We start from the raw sequence: 24,000 nt of genomic DNA on the forward strand, positions 1-24,000 counted from the left end.
GCCTTTTCTCCTCCCAGTGTTGACTGTGGAGCACGTGTGAGGAGCGGGTAAAAACACTGGGCATGTGTTCTCGCCTCTGCTCTGTGGGCGTGCGATAGCAGAGTGTCACTGGCTTCTGAGGCGATGAGGTTCTGGGTGATGTAATGAGCAGAAATCAGGCAGTCAGCAGCACTGATGATCGCACACACACACACACACACACACATACACAGACAGACACACACACACACACACACACACACACACACACACACACACACACACACAGACACACACACACACACACACTGACACAGACACAGACACACGCACACGCACACACACATACACGTACACGTACACGTACATACATACACACACACACACACAGACACACACGTCAGTGCAGGGTGATGTCTGTTATAATCTGTTCGCATGTTCGCTCCTCTACAGTGTAAACGTTCATGATCATTAACAATGTAGCAGGTCAGAGGTCATGCCTAGAGATCCATCAAGGCTTCTCTCCACGTCTCTTTGTCTCATCTATATATCAGATCATGTCACTTAGGGTATCCTCTCTTAACGCCTCATATTAGGGCCTGTAATGGCAGCTGTTGTTGTTTTCTAATGGGATCAAATGGCCGCTTCCGATCCAAAACCATCCCACCCGATCCAAAACCATCCCCCCCGATCCAAAACCATCCCACCCGATCCAAAACCATCCCACCCGATCCGTGCTGTTTGGTTGAGGAACCGAGTCAGGAGACGGGTAGACAGGTAGACGTTATCACATGACCCGATCCCTCAATCATCCGGAGGCTGGGCTCAGCCAAGTCTCCCAATCATCCGGAGGCGGGGCTCAGCCAAGTCTCCCAATCATACTAGACGTAACCTATGATTTTGAGCATGCCGCAAGGTCCTGCCTGGCTCTGGGGCGAACAAGGGGAGAACATCTCTAGCCTCAGGCCCAGTGTTTCAGTATTATACTTTTAATCTAGATCAGAATGATCCGGATACCTTTTCACGATCGAGGATCAGATTTACATCTTTATCTGGCAGATGTTGAGCAGTATAAGGGAAATCATTCTGATCCAGATTAAAAGTTTGGAAATGCTGGACCCTGGGGCTCTGTGGTAATGGGCCCTCTCTCTAGGCTCTGGGGGTGAATACTTACGCTCCCTCTCCCAGGCTGTGAGTCTCCTGCTCTCCCTCTGACTTTCCTCTATGCTGTGTGATATTGCGTGGACTGCTATAAAGACTGCTGTATTCATGACTTTATTAATGCACATGCTTTGAGATACTAGACCATTATTATTTTATCTTATCTGAAAATCACTCGGCCTGAAGCAAATAGATATTGCCGCGTTTCAAACAGACAGAGAGAGAGAGAGAGAGAGAGACGGAGGGAGCAAGAGAGAGAGCAAGGCAGAGAGCAAGAGAGAGAGACACCAACCAAAAGGAGAATGAAAGGAATTTCAATTTGCTGTTTACCCTTGAACCTCCCATTCAGACAGTGTCTCACGCAGTGTGATGCGTGCGTAGCGGAGCCCGGCCCGGCTCGCCGCAAGAGCCCACATCACAACACCCAAATGAAAGGGAAGAAAGGAAAAGAAGTGACATTTGAAATGAAAGGCGGCAGCTCTGAACCCCCCAAAACTTTCCACAATCAAACAGCTTTCACTCACTGTATGAGATCGCATCTGTGTGAATGCAACCTGGACACCGAGACCTTGGAGAGCACCACAGATCTAAACCTGTCATGGCCAGAACATGACCACCCCTCCGTTTCATACACCTCAACGTCCCTCCCCCTTTCTCTCTCTCTCTCTCCCCCCCTCTCTCTCTCTCTCTCTCTCTCCCCCCCCCTCTCTCTCTCTCTCTCTCTCTCTGTCTCTCTCTCTCTCTCTCTCTGAGAGAGATAGATAGAGAGAGAAATACGAGGGTAGATGAGGAGGGGTGGCAATTTATTCTTCCACTGCAGCAAAAGCGCACAAGGTTGCTCCCCCTCCCCCTCCCCCTCCCCCTCCCCCCTCCCCGCTCCACCCCCCTCTCCAAACTCCTGATAAGGCTGTAAACAGGTGGGGCTGGGAGACCCGTAGATGAATCACTGCAGAGATAAAGGCGCCTCCACCCGCCTCCAGCCCCCTGCATCCAGTCCCCGGCGTCTCCGCAGGCTCGCCGTATACAGTACGCAACACACGCAACACCACAACAGCGGGGTCTTTTGGAACTCCCTCCCCCAAAAAAATATTTTTGGAGGTTGATAAAAAAGGATCAAAAGTAGCATTAATCATTGACAGGGTCCAGTCCATGCAAGCTGCACAGAGCACATATCAAAGGAGGCTGTCGAGAAGACGCAGGGCTGCTTGTTAGAGGAGTCTGCATCCCCTGTTTGTGAGAGGAGTCCCAGAAACACGTGTTTGATACCGTTCCTCATTCCATTACAATGAGCCCGTCCACTGATTCCTACCTCCCCCAGCCTCCACTGGTGTGTCCAGGGTTCTCTAGGTCAGCTACCCAGTACTGCTGTGATCTGACCCAGACGTGGTTGCTCTATTACTAATAGAGGCCAGGCACTTAGCCTATCTCATGTAGCACATCCAGGGGAGGCTGCCGGAGGTGGAAATTGGAGGACACACTCATTGTAATGCAAGGAACAGATTGAGGTGGAGGTAGAAATCTGAGGACGGGCTCATTGCATGAGGAATGGTATCAAGCTGTTTCATGCAATGAGCCCGTCCTCCGATTTCTACCTCCACCAGCCTCCACTGAGCACAAACAGCGGTACACTTCCATCAGTTACTCTAGATGACCTCAGTGTCTCAGTGTAACAGGTTCATATTCATTCCTTTGGAAAGTGGCTGTCAGATGTAGGCCACATTGAGTTGGGGCCATGACCTACTTACTGTATCCAGCCACTCACGTCAGCTGAGTCTCGTCCTCTGCCGTGTCATTTTCAGCGTATTGATCTCTTCTACCAGTCAGGGCGGGGTTTAAACTGTAGTGAACACATGCGCGAAGGGCATGGCAAATGTGCTTGATACCATTCCTCATTCCATTCCATTCCATTCCATTTCATTCCATTCCATTCCATTCCATTCCATGCCTTACAATGATCCCTCCCTCCACCAACCAGCCTCCCCTGGACCTGATCACATTGTGACATCAGGCCTGCGTTATGTTCCGTGACGAAACATGTTTAATTATATCATCTTCAATTTCATCAGTTTTTCATCATCTGCAGTGCCATAGGTTGGAAGTCCATCTGTTGCTGTGGTGGCGGTGGCCCCCAGTAACCAAGTCATCACAACCGAGAACAGCAGACACAGCTCCCTATGCCCCCCCCCCCCCCCTCTCTCTCTCTCCCTCTGTTCCTCTGATCTGGAATCAGCTGTCATGGCAGAGCTATGCCAGGACTCCGTGCCATGCTGCCCAGGCAGGGGAAACTGGACATGTGATACCTTCTTGAGGAAATACATTAGGAGCGTGGGAAATCCAGAGGGTGTCTGCCCGCCCGCCCGCCCTCCCGCCCGCTGCCCCGGGGGCTAAATGTAGTGTTCTTGCGGGCTACTGTATTGCACCTACAGCCCAGGCCACAGAGGTGTTAATTAAATCAGACCCGGTTGCAGCTCTTCCACAAGCAACTATTTTAGACCCCAGGAAGTGGATGTGATCTGGGTTATTTTTTAAGCCCGGTGGTGTGGTTGGCACTAAGATTAGCACGTAGCATGGTCACTGACATAGGGGCTGACAGATGGGGAAACATGGGAGACTCTGTGACTTCCTGCTTGGAGAGCACATCTCATCATGCTTTCATTACATGACACCCCCTCTCTCTCATTCCATCTCCCTTTGGTAATCCCATTATAACTGGATGGATGAGAGCTATCTCCTCCACCTGGTTCTTTCTCTATGTCCTTCATCTGCACAGTCCTATCAGATCTGTACACGGTAGCAGGACAAACAATACAATACAGTGCATGGGGGAGGGAGCCACATTCTGGAATGGAATGCAGCCCTAACCTACAGTGTGAAGGGTTGGTCTCCATCCTTACGTCCATGTCTCCTCCCATTAGGAGTCTTGTCTAACCCAGGCAGAGGTCCGGTGTCTGAGCCACGGCTTTAAGCCCATTCCCACCTCTCTGTGTGTCAGACAGGGAGTAGGAATTTAGGGCAGCATCTCTCTGTCTGCTACCGGGCTGCTGAACCCTGTTCCTGCCATCAAGGGTAAAATAAGCCATGAGTTATTAATACGGACTGTCTGCACAGGAGGCCAGACCTTCATTCTTTTTGCAGTAACTACTTCCTTCTACTCCTGTGTGTGTGTGTGTGTGTGTGTGTGTGTGTGTGTGTGTGTGTGTGTGTGTGTGTGTGTGTGTGTGTGTGTGTGTGTTCCTTTGACACCGGATGCCACATCTCACTAATGGTGAGAGGATGGGTATATCTGTTGTTTGGCCACTGTGAAAGGAGACAGAGACTTGAAAGACCAACGGTAGGTTTTTCCTGACGAGTGCTGCTGCAGTCCTTCTTCTGTTAAAGGCTGTCTCACCAGCCTGTCCTCCAGTGATGGATATTACCAGGGGGCCGTTCATTGACTCACCGTCCATGACTCACACAGTCGATTTTTCAACCGTCCATTTTGGCAGTTCAGTGACTCGTGGATTTGATTTTCTCCTCCTCCTGCCTGCTGGTCTTTAGCTGGCTCTGATGAAGGCATTTGTGGTACATGTCAGTCGGAGACTCATTATCAGATTTGGCAGGGTGTGTGTGTGTGTGTGTGTGTGTGTGTGTGTGTCTGTGTGTCTGTGTGTCTGTGTGTCTGTGTGTGTGTGTGTGTGTGTGTGTGTGTGTGTGTGTGTGTGTCTGTGTGTGTGTGTGTCTGTGTGTGTGTGTGTGTGTGTGTGTGTGTGTGTGTGTGTGTGTGTGTGTGTGTGTGTGTGTGTGTGTGTGTGTGTGTGTGTGTGTGTGTGGTGCTATTCTCCACACTCCCCTCTCAGGGTGCTGCTACATCAGGAACGCAGAAGGAAGGTGTTTTAGTACCTGGCCTGCTACACTGGAGGCATAGAATTCCAGAAGCCACTTTCAAATGTAGAAATAGGATAGAAATAAGATAGTGTGTGTGACTCTGTGCAGTAGCTGTAGCTAACCCAGAAACCAAAATCAACAGTGCCAGCGGTGACTGCATTGTATGGCCTCATTCTGGGCTCTGGATGCGGCTGTGGGCCAGACCCTCTGGCTACTGTTTTTCCACACCTCCTACTCAGAGGACCTCTCCATATAATTGCAGTCAGTGATTCCAAGTCTAATTCTATGGACTTTGTGCCTTCCTTCAGTTGGACCCCCCCCCCCCACCCCCCTTCTGCTGATATTTCATGTTGTAGGCGGTCATGTTGACGCACTGCCCTTCAAAAGTGTTGATGGGTTTTGAATCTATTATTTATGCTCCCCATGACCCCCTCACACAGCTGTCAGTCAGAGAGGGTTTTATACGCCCTCCTCCTCTCAGCGCTCCTCGCCTTGATTATGGTTTACCCACAAAACCCAGGGGGAACGCAGGGCCAGGAGGGAACGCAGGGCCAGGAGGGAACACAGGGCCAGGAGGGAACGCAGGACCCAGTCACACACCTGCACGTTTCCTTTTCCTTCTCAATTTCCATCAGCGGCCCTGAATGAAAGAAACCGAAGAGATTTATTGTACATCAAAATGATAATATGGTAATCGTCTGTCTGTCTACATCATCTCATGAATGTTTTATCACTGATATTGTATGTGTAACAGACGTGCCACATTTTTCACATTTCTCCCGTCTTCACATTTCATTTTTTTTCACATTTTCTATTCAGGGCACCTGGGAGACAGGGTGGGCATGGCAGACATAGTTAATCAGACTTTTATTGGTTCTAGGCTGCGGAGAAGGAGCTCAGGGTCCTCCAGGGCTCTGGCCTGTAGCTTTTAAGACAAGTACCCCCCCCCCCCCCCCCGCGCGCCCGCCCGCCTCCCCTCCCCACCTTCCCTTCCCTCCCACCACTCCATGCCTGGAGTGAAATACGGAGCCGTCGACTAGAGGAAGGAGAGTAATTGCGAGCTGCCGTGCGCCCGTGGTTCTAGACTCTGTGTGTGTCATACAAATGAGAGAGCCGTGTTGGGCTCCCATTAGTCATTCAGGTCAGTTCCGCTCCCCGAGCCCCGAGTCATTTCACACACCGTTTGGTGCCTTTGATTGAGATTTGTCCACGTCATTACTGTGCTCCCGTCTCAAACACTGTGTGTGTTACTAAGACAGCGCCGACTGGAGAGTGGCGGCATGCGCCACCGCGTTCTGCCAGCTTAGACGCAGAAGGAGGCAAAATGATGTACATGTGACGTGTTTCAGGAATTCAAATGTGTTTTTTTCATATGCGGTTATATGCGGTATTCGCCTTTATGTAGGTGAGAGACGGTTGAGTCGTTTTCATTTGGACACAAATCCACGCTCACCGAGCACTTTATCAGGAACACCTGTACACCTTCTCATGGTGGAGGTGGTGGAACACCTGTACACCTTCTCATGGTGGAGGTGGTGGAACACCTGTACACCTTCTCATGGTGGAGGTGGTGTCATGGTGTGGGGAATGTTTTCTTGGCACACTTTGGGCCCGTTAATACCAATCAATCATCGCTTGAATGCCACAGCCTATTTGAGTATTGTTGCTGACCATGTGCATCCCTTCATGGCCACAATTAACCCATCTTCTAATGGCTACTTCCAGCATGATAATGCACCATGTCACAAAGCAAAAGTCGTCTCAAACTGATTTCATGAACATGACAATGAGTTCAGTGTTCTTCAGTGGCCTTCCCAGTCACCGGATCTGAATCCAATAGAACACCTTTGGGATGTGGTAGAACGGGAGATTCACAGCTTGAAAGTGCACCTGAAAAATCTGCAGGAATTGCGTGATGCAATCGTGTCATCATGGACCAGAATCTCAAAGGAATGATTCCAACCAATGGAATCAATGCCACGAAGAATTGAAGCTGTTTTGAGAGCAAAGGGAGGCCCTACCCAGTATTAGTATAGTGTTCTAATAAAGGGAGGCCCTACCCAGTATTAGTATAGTGTTCTAATAAAGGGAGGCCCTACCCAGTATTAGTGTAGTGTTCTAATAAAGGGAGGCCCTACCCAGTATTAGTATAGTGTTCTAATAAAGGGAGGCCCTACCCAGTATTAGTATAGTGTTGTAATAAAGGGAGGCCCTACCCAGTATTAGTGTAGTGTTCTAATAAAGGGAGGCCCTACCCAGTATTAGTATAGTGTTCTAATAAAGGGAGGCCCTACCCAGTATTAGTATAGTGTTCTAATAAAGGGAGGCCCTACCCAGTATTAGTGTAGTGTTCTAATAAAGGGAGGCCCTACCCAGTATTAGTGTAGTGTTCTAATAAAGGGAGGCCCTACCCAGTATTAGCATAGTGTTGCTAATAACGTTCTTGGTGAGTTTATCACCATGCTCTGTAGGACGGATGTCACATCATACTACATCATTATCAGTACCCTTCTGAGACATCGTCTGGATGGATATAATTGTGATGGAAAATGTCTTTTATCAACAGTAACATTTTATATCATTAAAGCAGACAGACACAGAAGAGTTGGCAGGCAAGTATTTCCAGTATTTCAGGACCGTGTAATTAGTTCCATAGAAGTTTAAAACTATAGATGGCTGCTCCCCTTCCTGTGTGACAAAAAGCCCTGTAATTACTCTCCCAGAGATGAAACTTGTACAAAGGTGTTGATCATGAGACAAAGGCATTCGCAAAGCGGTAGAACATGTGCTATACAAAAGGTGAGGGGGTCATACTGAAATTGGATTGAGTGAGCTTACTTCCTATGTGCTTAAGTGAGAGGGAAGTATTTGATGCTAGAGTTTCAGTGGTCTAATGAGGAAGGGACCAGCACGCAGTTCAGACGGCACTGAAATAGCGTTGGCTAGACGTCAGAAGCCTTTCTTTTCTGTTCACTGGTTTTATTTTTAGTTTTCAGAGTAACAAACCTGCGCTGTCTAGAATATACAAAGCCCAAGGTTGAGGCTATTCAAATTGATGGATTTTTGTGGATCTTAGAATAAACATCTCTGTGAATAGAAGACTATATAAAATCCTGAGACTGCAGATGAAAATGAGCTGTAAGCTATCTAAAATACAGTGCATCAGATCTCAGCTTCTGAGATATGTTTTTGTTGTTTTTATTAACTTAATAAATATGACCTTGCTGTGTGGAATAGGAATGAATACCTCAGGGACGGGACGTGCAGCTGCTCTTCAGTGTGTTAGATAGTCCCCACGGCGGAGCTTGGAGCTGCTGTTCTGCATGGCTATTAGTCCCCATGTTTGAGAGGGGAGCTGTTCTCCTATGTTGTAGGGAGCCTCTGGGGAGAGGTAATGTCAGGACCCTTCCCAGTCCCAGTCCCCCTGGTCCCTGCCTTTATCTGCTGCAGTCAGCCCTGCAGACCCTCGGGGTGCGGTGCAGAGCTGTGGGCCTGGTGGTTCAGGCCGTGGCCCAGCCTGTCAACCGTGAGGACCTGGGATCATGTCTGTTTCCTAGCGCACTGAATGAGGGTCTCTCCGCTCATAACAACCCCACCCCCACCCCCACCCCCACCCCCACCCTCATCCCCATCCCCAGCGCGCAATCACACTCACACACGCACGCACACACGCTTACGTATGGACAGTCTCCATGGCAACGCCTACTATCGTCATGGTGTTGGTGGCCGAGCATGCTGCAGCCTGGCCGTGGTACTCTGTCTATTGTTTACCAGCACACACACACACACACACACACACACACACACACACACACACACACACACCACGCAGTCAGACGCACGCAGCGGAGCAGCCAATAGTCACTTAGAGCTTTTCGTTAGTCATGCATTAGTCAATAGTCATTTTTTTAGCATTGTCGGTGGAAGATGATTGATGTAGTCTGACCAATACTTACATCAACAAATGAAGGTACTTGACTTCTTGATGATGAAAAGTGCAATGGGGTTTATGATTACCCATATACCATTCCATAATGTTTCAATAAAATCACTCAGGAATGCTTTTCTCTCTGTTTACAAATGCAAAGGTGAGGTTTAAACCTCTCTGTTCAGAGCCTGTCTGTCCAGTCCTCTCCTCACTGTCTAATTACAACAGTGAGCGTGTGCTTTATCTTGGTAGACCCAGGCGGTTAATAAAAGGAGACAGGGCTAATTGTTTTTGCCATATCTAATACAGAGGTCAGTTATGGTTCTCAACCTTGGGGGCGCTCCCCCCTCTGTTACGGCCAGCTCTGCACTACTGCACCCTAGTGGCCATGGAGAGTAACAGCAGCCTGGCGTTCAGAGATGATGTCATTGTGTCCTGGGCTGGGCAGAGGAGTAGAAGCAAGCTGTGTGGCGGTGCTGATATACCCGTGTTCACAGTTTGAGCAGCCTAGGGTGAGGGGAATCAGGCAGTGCCATCTGTGTGTATTTGTATGGCAGCAGGCTGTACAACAATACCCTGCACTCTTACCATCCGCCTGGGACTCAGTCACACCCGCGCCTAAACATGATATACACTACTCTGGCAGTACGGATGATGGTGTGGCTGTACGGATGATGGTGTGGCTGTATGGATGATGGTGTGGCTGTATGGATAATGGTGTGGCAGTACGGCTGATGGTGTGGCTGTATGGATGATGGTGTGGCAGTACGGATGATGGTGTGGCTGTATGGATGATGGTGTGGCAGTACGGATGATGGTGTGGCTGTATGGATGAATCCATCCAACAGAATGGAGGGATCCTCCAACAGAATGGTTTGACTCTGTCTTGCAGTGGTGCACGTGAGATTTGCAGGTTTTTCCTTTTGAATATCATTAACACACACCTAACGATCCACTACCTGGGATGTTTACCCGTAGTGACAGCATTATCCCCAGTCTTACTGTCTCATTATCCCCTGTCCCCTTCCATTGACCCATGGGACCCATGGGGCACTTCAGACCTCGGCTGGGTGGAGGCAGGAGTCGGAGGACGGGCTCATTGTAATGCATGGAACGGAATGAGGAATGTTTGATACCATTCCTCAATCCATTCCATGTATTAAAATGAGCCTGGCCTCTAATTTCTACCTATGTCAGCCTTCCCCCGATGTCGGTATAGTGTCCTTTGTTATCACTGGGACTGTGCGTGTGTGTGTAGTTACTGTGGTAGTTACTGTAGTGCACAGTGAAGGTGCCCCTGGCTCAGTGGAGCTGCAGGATGGCCACAGTAGACTGGCATTCTGGGGCACTACAGTAATTAATGTACCGTGGGCACACTGTAGTACACACAGGCCTAACACACAGACCTCAAACACACACACACACACACACACACACACAGGCGCTTTCCTTCTATATACTATCAGTGTTATTCTTGTGTGAAGCAGCCGTCCTCTCCTCACTATTCATGTAGTCACTGATAAAGCCAGCGATTAGCCAGCTGGCCTGTCTCCTTGATTGATGGTCTTAGCTTATGGACAGTGGAGGGTTGAGAGCCAGGCTGCTGGAGTAGAACCTGTGATCTGTCTGGTTCTGCCGTGTTGGGACCTGTTATTCCACAGCAGGATTAGTAATGAGGACAGGGACGGGAACAGAAGGCCTGGTCAGACGGAGACAGGACTCTGACTGCCCCTCCAGAGACACTGCTTATGAGATACACCTGAGTATGAAACAGATGTCAAATTGTGACCAGTAGCCCCGCAATTTCGAGTTGCTCCAACCGAGTCTCAAACTTGCGACCTTTGACTTGCTACGCTATCGAAAAGCTAGCAATTCGACGGTTCGATGGGGGGTATTTGATCTGGAGGAGTGAGTTTACCATTCTCAACTCGGTTACAAGTACATACATACAGTTGAGGTTTCTAGGGGAAGGGTCAGAGTGTGTGTCAGCTGTACAGCGAGTCCAGAGAACTCACATCTATGTATGGTCCACTCTGCTTTCCCTCCAGAGACCATCATCAGCATGATGGGTTCCGGCTGATGACAGTGGAGGAGGAAACTAATGCATTCCTCCTAATAATATAACATATGTAATTCACTCCACATCCGCTATACATTAGATCAATATAGTGCCATATTGACCCTTTTACAGTTTCTTCCTTTACGATACAGTATGTTGTTTTGAGAGTCTTGAATTGACTTCACAAATTGACTCTCCATTCTCTTTGTTTGTGTATTTTATTTAAGCATAATTTATATGTATTTATCATGAGGATACTCGTAATTATGTCTGTCATAAGACATGTATGGACATACAGGCCCGGTCTTTGAAGCGCTGTATTTAGACCACTACAACTGCCAATCTGGCAATCTAAGGTTAGTCACTTGCGCCATCTAGTGTTCAAAGCTGTGTGTGCTCTGCCTCTTGTTGAGAAGACCAACAGAACAGCATACCAGAGTATCACCCCTCAGGCCTTCCTATCAATTTACATACATTCAAGATAATGTCGTTTCAGTGACTTGGAATGTTTGCCCTTGTTTGCCCTTGCAAGAACAATTACAATTATCATAGCGCATTATACATTGTATTTAAAAAATGTTTTATCTTCTACACTCTATAGGACATGGAATATATTGTCAATTAAAAGAAAGCCTGATTTGTGTCCTACAAATGATCTCTCTGATATTTATGCAGGCTACAGTTTGCAAGGTCAAGCTCAATATATCAGTTACAGCTGTAAATAATAATAATAATATCAGTGAGTAAAAATCACTGCTAAGTGTCCAGAACAGCAAAACCTCCCATGTAAAAACGCCTGGCTAATGCCTATTGTCATCTCCGTTGATGTACGTCGATGCATTTCAGTCGAAAGTGGAAAGGCCTGCATAACCGGTTTACCCGGCACATTAACGGATCATTTTACATCCATTTTTGTTGTAATATGAGAGGAAACTATTCTCTCCCTGAGAAGGAAGTACAATCTCAGCTCGCATTTTCGATCACTTTTCAAGCTGACCCAGAGAGCACAGCAGTTTGGTGAACACGCCCGCGTACGCCGGATCAACAAGACCTCCAAATTAATATTTAATGAGTATTTAGAAGTCATAATGGCATGTCGCTAATGTCCATTAATGATCTTCCTGATGCTGGCCCCGCCTCGATGCTTTCCCGTCTTCTACGCCTTTGACAGACTTTGAATATGGTTTAAACTTTGAAGCATCTTCTCGCTTCCACACTAATATTTGAGGACTGCTCGCATTCAACACACCTTTTGTGATTCTCTATAGAAAAAACATGACTTTTCCCTTGAGAAAATCTACATCAGGTAGGCTGCTCTTCTTCTTTTAAATCGTTTTTGCTAATTTTTCCCTAAACTGACTATTTTTGAGGGTTTTTTTCTAGACTGTGATGTGGTACATGTTAGATATGTATGTTGTAATAGTAGAGGTTAACTTTATATGTTTTTCCTGATATGAGAGGCGGAATTGGTTTGTTTTTGGCCACGTTGAGTGCCGCACTCGAGCGCATGGGTGCTGTCCGTGGTGCTGAAGCGGCAATGACCTCACCGATAAGTACCAGCATTTAGTCTAAGGTCCATTTGCTCTGTTTTCTCCACCGGTTCTGTGACGTTTGGTATTTGACTTTGTTCATTAGAAAAATAAGTTGATATATTTTATAATGAATAGAATGAGCAGAAATGTGTATATTCATAGGCCTACCGGGCCGTTATGTTATACACTGCATTCATTCGCAAAAGAAAATAATTAAAAAATACAAATGTAAATTAAAATGATTTAATGTCGATTAAAGTAAAGACGTGTCTTCATTTTGAAATGTTAATAATTCAACAGACGTATGTATGTGTTTAGTTGTATTGGGCAATTAGATGCGCGTTTTGCATTGACTAATAGCCTAGAGCGGCGTTTTATTGATTCTATTCTATTGATTCCTCTCAGATGGAAAGTTTCTTCCCGGCAGCTTTAGATAAGGACTGTAGATGGCACTATAGGGAAGGCTTTGTTTCCAACATGATGGGTAGACCATACAGAGCATGGAGAGGGAGGGCGGGAAGAGGCTGCTTACTGTGGAGTTGCTGATGGCAAAAGCCTTCAGTAAGGAGGGGTGATGACGTCTCCCCACAAACGTTTGATCGTGCATGCATTTGAAGGCAAGACTGGTCTCATACAAGTTAAAGAATCGTGTTTAATCACGACTCATCTTCAGATTCACTGAATTGATCGACATCGATTTTACGCAAGGGACGTTGGAGGGCGACATTGACCAAATGGGCTCATCGTCGTCATCATCATCATCATCATCATCATCATCATCATCATCATTTCTATAGCAGATAACAACACATGTGTAATCGGCCCAAATAAACAGAAGTTAAGGTGCGCCTTCACTGCAAGCAGAGCCCACTACCATGGCAACGCTCTCCTCAAAATGTGGGCGAAGCTTTCTTTCTTGTTACCACATGCTCATCTCCTCACCCCGTCCTGGGGACAGGAGGATGGGAAACGCACTGATGATGGCTCATCTCATCTCTTCCTCTGTTGTTATTGAGGTTTTATGCCAGTGGTTGCACTTGGGGTTTTTTCTCCACCTGCGCGTAGCAGGCAGGCAGAGTTAGACCAATCCATCACTGACTATGTCACGGCTCTGCCCAGAGTCCGAGTCATTGGTCACCGTGCCTCCCACTTAATCACCACGGTCACGTTTGTTCGGGTGTCTGTCACACAGGCACAGCCCGGCCCGGCCCGGCCACTGTGGAGCAGGTTGTCAACATCTGTGACAGGTCGCGCGTGCTCTCACAGACGGATGTAAAAGTCCTGAAAACGGTGCGCAATGCATGAATTATTTCATACCCAACCAAACTTTTTTCCCCATATAGTCTAGTAAATCGGATGTTCCTTCATATGGTAGGCCTATCTTAAATGATATTGCGTAATAGACTATGAAATAATTAATGGTATACTGTCGGGTGAGAGGTACCAGATATTCTTCGCTCCTCTACATCCCCCCTCCCTGCATGTTCCCCCGCGCTAGTTTTGCGTCTTGGTGGGATGCTCCCTCGGAGCGCAGCAGTGTAGCTGAGACTGTGCTTAGCGCCGGGGTCGGATACTGCATTTACAAATGAAGCCCTTCATTTTATTACCGTATGTCGCCTCGCATGAACAAGAAATGAAAACACCAATGGATTCTCCTTAGCGATTCGCTCTCTTCCTCGCCGTCGCTTTTCCAAACCTGCTTAGTCTTTGCGCAACGCTTTGCTTATGACGAGGAAGATTAATCAACCATAAAAGAAAAAAAACAGCATTGGGAATGTTCTTTCTGCGTCCACTAACAGGTGTTTTCCTGGGTGTGCATTAAGCGCCTTTGTAGACCACCTGCCTCTGTTCGACTCCTCATGTGCACGGTCTTTGATTTGGTGGGATGGTGCAAAACGGCTTATAGGGGGGACAGTTCTGTGCGTATTAGTTTTGATGCGGCTGTGAAAATTCCACAGTTGCAGGACCAATACCTCGCGCTGTTGTGAAACTCTGTGCGCTGCACGAGAGTGGAACATGTGTCTCATCATATTTTTGAGGATCACTTTTCTCCGGAGATAAAATACACCGTTGCCGAGCTACGCCCAGCAAGCAAACCATCAGAAAAAAATTGCAACTTGCAGAACATCTGACTGCCATTGCGGTATTGGAGATACTGTACCTTTAGTTTTACTCATTGACTGTTATTTTATGTAAGCAGATTTAGATATATCTGACTAATTGCGCTTTACTATTGACAACTAATTAGATATTTTGACCAGTGCTCATTAACGATTTTAAATTTAAAATACTCGTGTCGGGAGGAAGAGAGAGGGGCGAGGATTTGTTTTCATAGTCTCTAAGTTTTTACCAGAAAACCGTCAAACTGGCAATGGCTGCAGCAATAGCCAGCTCCCTCATTCGGCAGAAAAGGCAAGCCAGGGAGCGGGAGAAATCCAACGCCTGCCGCTGCGTTAGCAGCCCCAGTAAGACCCAGGGAAAACCAGAGAAACCTAGCCGGCTGAGTGTGTTCTCTCGGGTCAAACTCTTCGGCTCCAAGAAGAGGAAACGAAGGCGACCAGGTCTGATGTACTTCCATTAGACCATCAAAATCACAATCCAATTGTTTTGTTGTAGTGTATAAATGTATTTTGTTTTATCATCATCATCATCATCATCATCATAATAATGCATTTTGCATAGCTCTTTTCTCAGTATCCAAATACACTTCATCCATGGATCATCATCATCATCATCATCACTTTCACAAACTCTAGTCTGTTTATCAAAGACTAGAGGTGTAGGATATAGGATCATCTTTGACTACATACATTATGCAGTACATTTTGTAGTGTATGATCTACTGTATATGATTTAGAGTCCTCTCAAAGACAGTGAGAAACCAAGGGAATCCCCATGTGGATATGTACTGTATTTGAGTTTATCCACAAAGAGAGTGACCAATGACATTTCAGACTGTGCTTAACTACCTATGGGACATATTATATAGGTGCTTCATCCTTCAATGTCTGTTCATCCAGTCCCATGAGGGGAGGGATGGTGGAAAGCCAGCTAATCAGGTTTAGTGCCTAACAAAAGCCCTATATATGGCCCTGCCTGGGTTTGTGAGTAACAATAGTTAGTACAGTGTTCTTTAAATATCATCGCTGTCTATAATAGACCATACTTGAGTCTATTGTTCACAAAGAAAGCTTGACAAAGTAAATGTAATCTGTGAAGATGTATTACATTGCAGGATCAGAATGGGTCACACACTGCACAGTGGTGATATGGCATTATGCATGGCTCTTTTCAACATCACAATGTATAGAAAGTTATTATGGTAATTTACACTCTCCCCAAAAATGTATAAAGTATGTTTGCCGAGATATTATCATTATTGTCACAGATTATTATTTCTATTTTTTAACCCAACTTTTACACTTTTTATACTTCCGAGCACTGCTCAACACACCTGATAAGGCATCCCAAGAGGGCTCTCCAGAGTTCCCGAGTGGGGCCATGTTATTTCTCAGAGGTGCTATTAACAGTTAGGGAAGAGCTTAGCCCCCACTGCAGCTCACACCCGCCATTTCCCTGAGCAGAAAGAGTCTGGACGGACTTCAGACCCCGCTCCTCCTGCTTCTGACTGACTGTTGGCTCCTGGCATTAGCTGTCCTACATCCTAGCATCCTCTGTCTGTTTCCCATTGATGTTTACAAAGCTGGTTGAGCCGGTTGGCAGGTTAACCAGTTCCACTGCGGCTCGGAGGGCATGACTCAGCCCTGTGCCTCTCTCTCCTCAATTAGCAGAGGTAATTCTTCTCCCATCAACTTCCCACGGTTGTTTTGGAAGTGCACTATGCAGGTAGAGGTTTGGTGCATTTCTCTGGAATGTGTGTGTGTGTGTGGGGGAGGGGGGGGGCAAATTATGTGTTGTGCACTGGCTAGGCAACCTTTCATAGGGTAGAAATGACAGTATTGAAAGGTGAGACAGATGAAAGGCAGGATGAAAGGTGTGGTAAACCACAGTAAAGGACACTCCTCTAGACGCAGTAACACAGGAAAGGGCAACACTTAGTGGAACATAACACTCTTTGACACTGACAGAATGTTCCCTGAGATACATAAACAAGATATCCCCAACCGAATATCTTTTGATCCAGAGTTTAAATGTATGCGTTTGATATTTATACTGGGATGAAAATAGCAGCAGTAGAAGGAACCTGACGGATGGAAATGTATTTGTGTTTTTACCATACATGGGCATCCATTTCACCATAGAATGACGAAAAAAATAAATAAAAATCCCATCACTTTAAAACATGGCATTTTGCTCTGGCACCCAATCACGATATAGACAGTTGACATTTAAAAAAAATCAAAGCAGCTTTTATCCTAGATAAATATTTTTTCTCTCGCTCTTGAGCACATATTTCCTTTTTAATCCTCTGTGGTGGAGCTGCAAGGCCCTTTGGAATAAACCCAGGCGGTGTTTGTAGTCTCTACGGTGGTCCTGTTCCAGTGTGGAGGGAGAGATATGAGCCGTTTACCATGTTCCTACTCTCCATGGCCTTGGTCCTTATGCACATCAGCTGGGATGTGTTTGCTCTGGACTATGGAGGAGTGTTGAGGGCCTGGCTAACCATGGGCTGTATGCAGGGTCCATCGGGATAGTGACTGGTTAGTTAGTACAGAGTTACGGACAGTATGCCACTGTGCTTTACAGGCTGTCCTGTCGTAGGACTCAAAATGATGATAAAGTCGTCCGCACTATTCTTTGTAGAATAACAAATTTTTCCATTTGTATATGTCATCAAGGGATCATTATGGCTGAACAGCGTTCTTTGTGTCCTGCTGAACACTACTGGTGAATAAGGCCAGCTAGACCATAGTCCTGTCTCCTGTCTCACCCCCTCCCTCTCTCCTCCCCCCTCCCCCTCTCTGTCCCTCCACAGAGCCCCAGCTCAAGGGGATCGTGACGAAGCTGTACAGCAGACAGGGCTTCCATCTGCAGCTGCAAGCAGATGGAACCATCGATGGGACGAAGGAGGAGGACAATGGCTACAGTAAGTCTGTAACACCGGAACCTCTGTCCTATCCCATCCACTCTCTACTGACTCCAGACTTATCTTTTATCTTTGTAATTACTACAGTAAGTCCTGGAACCTAGAACATATTTTATTAAGAAGAAGAAGAAGAAGTATACAGTATACATAATTGATAATTGTCCATTACCCAGGTGAAGCGGGAATATCAAATGTCTTGTGCCCACGCATACACACACACACACACACACACACACACACACACACGCACACGCACACACAGCCCCGACATATACAGTGCCCTGCGTACGTAATGGGACAGTGAAGCATTGTTTCTTCTCTTGGCTCTACATGAGCTCTCATTGGACGGTGTTGGACACATTGATTTCATCATTCCCAAATGCATAGTCCCCTTATTTTAGGGTACCCAAAAGTAATGGGACAATTGGCTTGACAGGTGTTTCCGGTAAGTCAGGTGTGTTCCGTCACGTCATTTGTGCAGGCATAAGAGAGCTGTCAATGTCTAGTATTGATTCTAGGCTTTGCTTTGGAGTTTGCTATTGGTGTCTGTGAGTCACGGAAACCATTGTTAGGCTGAAAAATCAGAAGAAAAAATCAGAAACATAGCCAAAACCTTAGGCTTGCCAAAATCAACAGTTTGGAACATCAATAAAAAGAAAAAAAGCACCGGTGAGCTCAGCAATCGCAAACAGGCTGGTAGGCCAAGGAAGACTTCCACAGTCGATGACTGCACAATGCTCACCATAATTAAGAAAAACCTCAAAACAACTGTCTGACAGATCAGGAGCACTCTGCAGGAGGTAGGCGTGAATGTGTCAGAGACTACCATCTGCAGAATACATCACCAGCCACACTACAGACGCTTCACTGCAAGGTGCAAACCACTAGTTATCCTAAAAAAGGATGGGCAGGTTACAGTTTGCTAAAAAGTACCTACAGACCCTGCAGAGGTCTGGAAAAAGGTCTTGTGGACAGATAAGATGAATATTATCATGTACCAGAGTGATAAATAAAGAATCTGAGAAGATTTACAGCATACTGAAATCAGGCAACCGTGCAAGTCTTTGATAGGGTATCAAATCAAAGAGATTAAACATTTTACAGTTACAGTTAAGAAAATATGTATATTTGCGATAATGGAGCATATAGCTAATGTTGATAAAAAATACTGGATGAGAAAAGTCACGACAGGTTAATTAAACAGTTATAGTGCTTGGAGACTCCCAGGTTCTCCCGGCTCGCTGGGTGGTTAGATTATGATAGCATAGACACTCAAGTTAAACTCCTTGCTTACAACTGCAAGTATGCTCATTCCAACATTTGCAGTGAAGTCCTGATTGGCAAGACAATGGATATCTTCATCTCATATTCAATTATCCTCACCCACTCATTGCCAGAGACCCGCCCTCCAGCTCTACGCTAACTGAAACTTTGCTGAAAGAAATTACCAACTGAAACTTTTTTTCTTCATCGGAAGTCAATTGGAGGCCTAACTGTGCATCAACACAATTTAGTTTCAAAGAGAGAGCAGGACTTTTATTTGCCCAATTTAGCATTCATAACATGCAAGTTGTTGTTAGTTGTTGCTGACATTCTTTCTCCCACTGCGCAAATTGCTACACATATATATACAGTCATGTTGACTGTTTTGGGTCATACAGCTCCTACTGGAGCAATGTTCCTCTATCCGATAGATTTTCCAGACACCACTTGATTTCTGCAGCAACAAAAGAAAGCGGCCATGCGATGCCACGGGACATTAGACTCAGTTTTATCAGGCTGATGGTATCAAGGCCTCTGCTGTGTTTGATTGGCTTTTGTAATCTTCTAAATCCCACTTTAGTTACAGCCAGGCTTTTGTAATCCACACAGTATTGATAGTTCAGTATCATTACCATTACTCCCACAGTTTGGGGTGCTTTGTTTTCCAATGGAAAGATTAAAGAAGAGATCAATACCTGAACAATAACACACATGTTCACACAATAACACACTAATAACTCCATGTTCGAAAACAATACAAAACTAGTCAACAGACAGACAGACAGACAGACAGACAGACAGACAGACAGACAGACAGACAGATGGGTGGACATTTTAGGGCTTTGCACTGAGAGTTCCAATTCCAGTGTTTTGTCAGGAGGCTGTTACAGACAGCCACCCTGGTCTGTTTGCCTCACAGGGGATACTGACAGACAGCTGCTGTATGCTCTGTTTGGACAGGAGGGTCATTGGCTGGCTGTTGGGTGTCATTCGATGTCATTTTGCCCTTCGCTCTGGACAAGAGGCAGCTCTGACAGACCTTGTTATGGAGACCCCAACCAGCCTCTTAAACGTAGACCTCATTGGGGAAAAGAGCTGGGCGACACTTCAGAATCAGAATCCTATTTGGCCAAGTACATTTGCACATACAGGAAACTGACTTGGTGAGGTTGGTGCATGGGACATAGAAAACAATATATAAGCAAAATATTAACAAGAAAATTACAAAATAGCAAAATATATATACGCCTGTCTTGATGGAGCGTCAATGCAGCGAGTGCCTCCCACTGTTCACATCTTTACTGACTCCAAATATCTTTGGGTAAAAGTTGCTGTGACTTCCTGGCATGAGGTCATATCCCAGAGTCTACCCTTTAAAGGGCTGTGTTGCTGGTCCTGCCATGTCTGAAGCGTAGCCACCGCCAGGCTTACAGCCGTAACTCACCGTGTCCCCCCGGCAGTGGCCAGACTCTCTGGTGCCTGCGCATGTGACGGCGCTGCGTAGCCCCCTGGAACGGCACTAATTTAATACCTGCTGCATCACCCAGGCACTAAGCGGATGTGGCGTTCGGGAGCCTGTAAAATTAGCGCGACTATATTCAATTAGTCACTTAACCAGGATGACACTAATATCCTACAAATTAACTCCCATTTTGTGGAGTCTGCGTGTCTGTGGAAGCAATAAGAAAGTCTATAATTGTGTGATTTTATTATGTTGCCTGGTCGTACCCCAGTGGGGAAAGGGGGAGGGGGATGGAGATGCCTTAGAGAGGAGCCTGCAGTATGTGAATTGGAATGAGAACGCTCACTGGAGGGACAACACACACCACCCTCCCCTCCCCACCCTCCCCTCTATCTCTCTCTGCTGCTGAGTGGAGGGAGCTGCAGATCCACTTGTTTCTTTCCTTCGGGAGATAAGTTACGTAACTACTGGCCTGTTTTCCGACCAAAAAGATTTCCATTTTGAAGACAGAATTAAAGAGCTCCTGGATAAGAAGGGGAGAAAGAGTGAAGCTCTTAGCACCGGTCCAAAAATAGCGTTGTTAGGCGCTGGGTGCTGTTGTCTCCATGGTGACGGTAGCGCAGTCCTCTTGGAGCTACTGGTGTCTTGTGATGGTGGGAGAGGACCTACACACACACACACACACACACACACACACACACACACACACACACACACATACACACACACACACACACATACACACACACACACACATACACACACACACACACACACACACACACACACACACACACACACACACACATACACACACACACACACACACACACACACACACAAGTAGCAAGTAGCATTCTCATGGGTTAGTCTCATTAGGAAGACAAAAAAAAGGAAGACAATTCCTCTTACACTTACACTTTCTTTCTTACCTCATGCTTTCAGTATTTTATAATTGGAAACATGACTTACAATTGTATTCATATATACAGTACAACGTTTCCAAGTAAGCAGTACTATTTCAGGACATTCATCAAAGCTCTTCATCCACTGCTCCTCACTGTCACAATGACTAGAGAAAGTGACAGACCCTAATGTTTCATAATAGCCGCCAACGAACACTGCTGCTCGATTGAGCAATACCCCTCAGCCAAGATTCACACACATTGATCTAATTTGCGATAAATGTCTTGGGGTTGGGAGGATAATCTTGTCACGGTGTACTGTAGATGTTAATCTGCTCTCTTGTGTGTCTCTGCACGTGGAGCAGAGAAGCTCATGTTACTGGTTGTCCTCTGGTGAAGTCTGTGAGCAGCTGCAGAGCTTTGTTCCTCTAATTATCTCCTATAGGAGAGGGTTCTCAGACATACATTAACAACAGTTACAGTGAAGGAGAACAATACAATGTTAGGGTTAGGGTTAGGGTTAGGGGTTAGGGTTAGGGTTAGGGGTTATGGTTAGGGTTAGGGTTAGGAGGGTTACGTGTAGAACGGAGTTTGGAACCCCTAGGTCTAGGCTTGTGTCTAATCCTAATGAATAATAATGATTTACTGTATATAGCATCTCCCACGCTATACTTTGAGTCCAAAGAGTTTTACATGTAAGCACTGATTATAGATACAAAACCAGTGCTAAAAAGTGCTGTATATCAAACCATGATAATGATATTTATATTTAAGATGAGAGTAAATCCAACCCCAATATTACAACCCTCGCAGTATTGGGATTACTGGTGAACAGCAACAGTCATGGGTATGTTCACTGCCAAAGTCACACACAGACTTGGCTATGACTCCTAGTGGGTGGTAGGTGGGGGTGGGGGTGGTAGGTGGGTGGGGGTGGGGGTGGGGGCACAGAGAGCAGGCTAGTGGTCATGACGAGACTCCCAGGCACCTGTGACCAGACCCTGAGGAGAGGTGGCTGACAGGGAGGTGGGGGTGAGGGGGGGATCGTGTCCTTGCTCCAGCCTGCTCAGGTGCTCTCCGAGGTGGAAGTAATTGAGTTTCCCCTCTCGAAGATCCCCGTCTGCGAATGGCTGGTAATCCCCCTGAAATGAAGTTTACTGCAGCTGCCTGTGTGTGTGTGTGTGTGTGTGTGTGTGTGTGTGTGTGTGTGTGTGTGTGTGTGTGTGTGTGTCATGGCTATGGGTCTCAGCGAAACAGACAAAAAGAGAGAGAGGATGGAGAAAGAGAGAGAGGCTGGGAGGGATGGAAGGAAAGAGAGAGGGGGAGAGAGAGAGGAAGCATCATTTAGTGGAAAGCGATCCCCTTACGCAGAGCAATGGGCTGCTGCAGGAATGGGCTGGTCCTGACGGCTTCCTGTACTGTCTGTACTGGTGGAGACATAAAACCAGCAACTAGCCAGTGCCTCCAGTCCACACTGCCTTGGTTAGAACAGTCCACCTACCATGAATGCTATATACAGGTACCGTATATATGGGTGCTGGAAATAGCTGTGTGTGTGTGTGTGTGTGTGTGTGTGTGTGTGTGTGTGTGCGTGTGTGCGTGTGTGCGTGTGTGTGTGTGTGTGCGTGTGTGCATGTGTGCGTGTGTGTGTAAAAGTCAGCATATAGTATGTGTCTGATGGTGAGGGGCACATGTGGGACTGAGATCAGCTAAGGTGTGCTGGGGGGAGAGTGGGGTGGGGGCTCAGGGGGGAGAGTGGGGTGGGGGGCTCAGGGGGGAGAGTGGGGTGGTGGCTCAGGGGGGAGAGTGGGGTGGGGGCTCAGGGGGGAGAGTGGGGTGGGGGCTCAGGGGGGAGAGTGGGGTGGGGGGCTCAGGGGGGAGAGTGGGGTGGGGGCTCAGGGGGGAGAGTGGGGTCGGGGCTCAGGGGGGAGAGTGGGGTGGGGGGCTCAGGGGGGAGAGTGGGGTGGGGGCTCAGGGAGAGGAGGCAGGCAGGGCCTTGATGGGGCATTAGTGGGGAGGATGGAGGAGAGGAGGCAGGCAGGGCCTTGATGGGGCATTAGTGGGGAGGATGGAGGAGAGGAGGGCTCGGGGGTCCTTATGGGATATTTATGGGTTCCTGCAGTACCAGCCCTACAGTGGGCAACTGTAGCTAGAACTGTTTACTCTACCGGGGGCATGAAATATTCATCCCGATACTTCTCTCTCCTGTTTACAACGGAGGGCTGGGAAGGAAGAGTGTTCCATCATCATGTGTGTTCTGTTCCTCTCTGCTGGCAGGGAGTACATAGAGATGCAGTCTGGCTGCTGCTTGCGAGGTAAATCCTTGACCCAGTGGAGTAAACTGAGTTACAGAGGACCTGAGCAGAGGACAAACTCAGACTCTCAGCTCAATGCTGGGTCCTCCCTCCCTGTCCTCTCGCCCTCTTCCTCTCCTCCGCTTCTCCTCCCCCTGGTACCCTATCTACAACACATGGACAGGTGTGTGTGTGTGTGTGTGTGTGTGTGTGTGTGTGTGTGTGTGTGTGTGTGTGTGTGCGTGCGTGTGTGCGTGCCTGTGTGCCTGTGTGCCTCTCTTTATCCCAGTAGTCCACAGTGACCCTGCCCTGTGGTAGAGGGCGTGGATGAGAACACAGCAGTCAGTGCCAGGCAGGGCAGCTAAGCCACTTCCTTTGGCGTTGGCTTTTGACTTTACTATGACAATGCAGCTCTTAGAATGAGAAACCACAGCCTGTGTCTGCCTTTCCGTGGCGTGAGTGAGAGGGAGAAAAATATTTACCAAAAAAACAGCATTGTTATATAA

The 24,000-nt window shown here is 47.1% G+C and overlaps 1 protein-coding gene across 5 annotated transcripts in view; it reads left to right on the top strand.

Moving 5' to 3' along the window:
• The window catches only part of fgf13a (fibroblast growth factor 13a), a gene marked incomplete at both ends in the record, with an annotated part of 100,133 nt that overhangs the window by 55,612 nt on the left and 20,521 nt on the right, over window positions 1–24,000 (top strand). For 3 of the 5 annotated variants that reach the window (XM_083685660.1, XM_083685661.1, XM_083685662.1), the window contains one exon: window positions 17,460–17,570. In XM_083685660.1, coding sequence (XP_083541786.1) covers window positions 17,460–17,570 — 111 coding nt within the window. Of the gene's footprint in view, window positions 1–12,266; window positions 12,298–14,888; window positions 15,085–17,459; window positions 17,571–24,000 lie in introns of those variants that run through there. The other 2 variants (XM_083685663.1, XM_083685664.1) reach the window with 2 other exon arrangements.

This window comes from Argentina silus (assembly GCF_951799395.1).
Source record: "Argentina silus genome assembly, chromosome: 15".
Classification (NCBI taxonomy): Eukaryota; Metazoa; Chordata; class Actinopteri; order Argentiniformes; family Argentinidae; genus Argentina; species Argentina silus.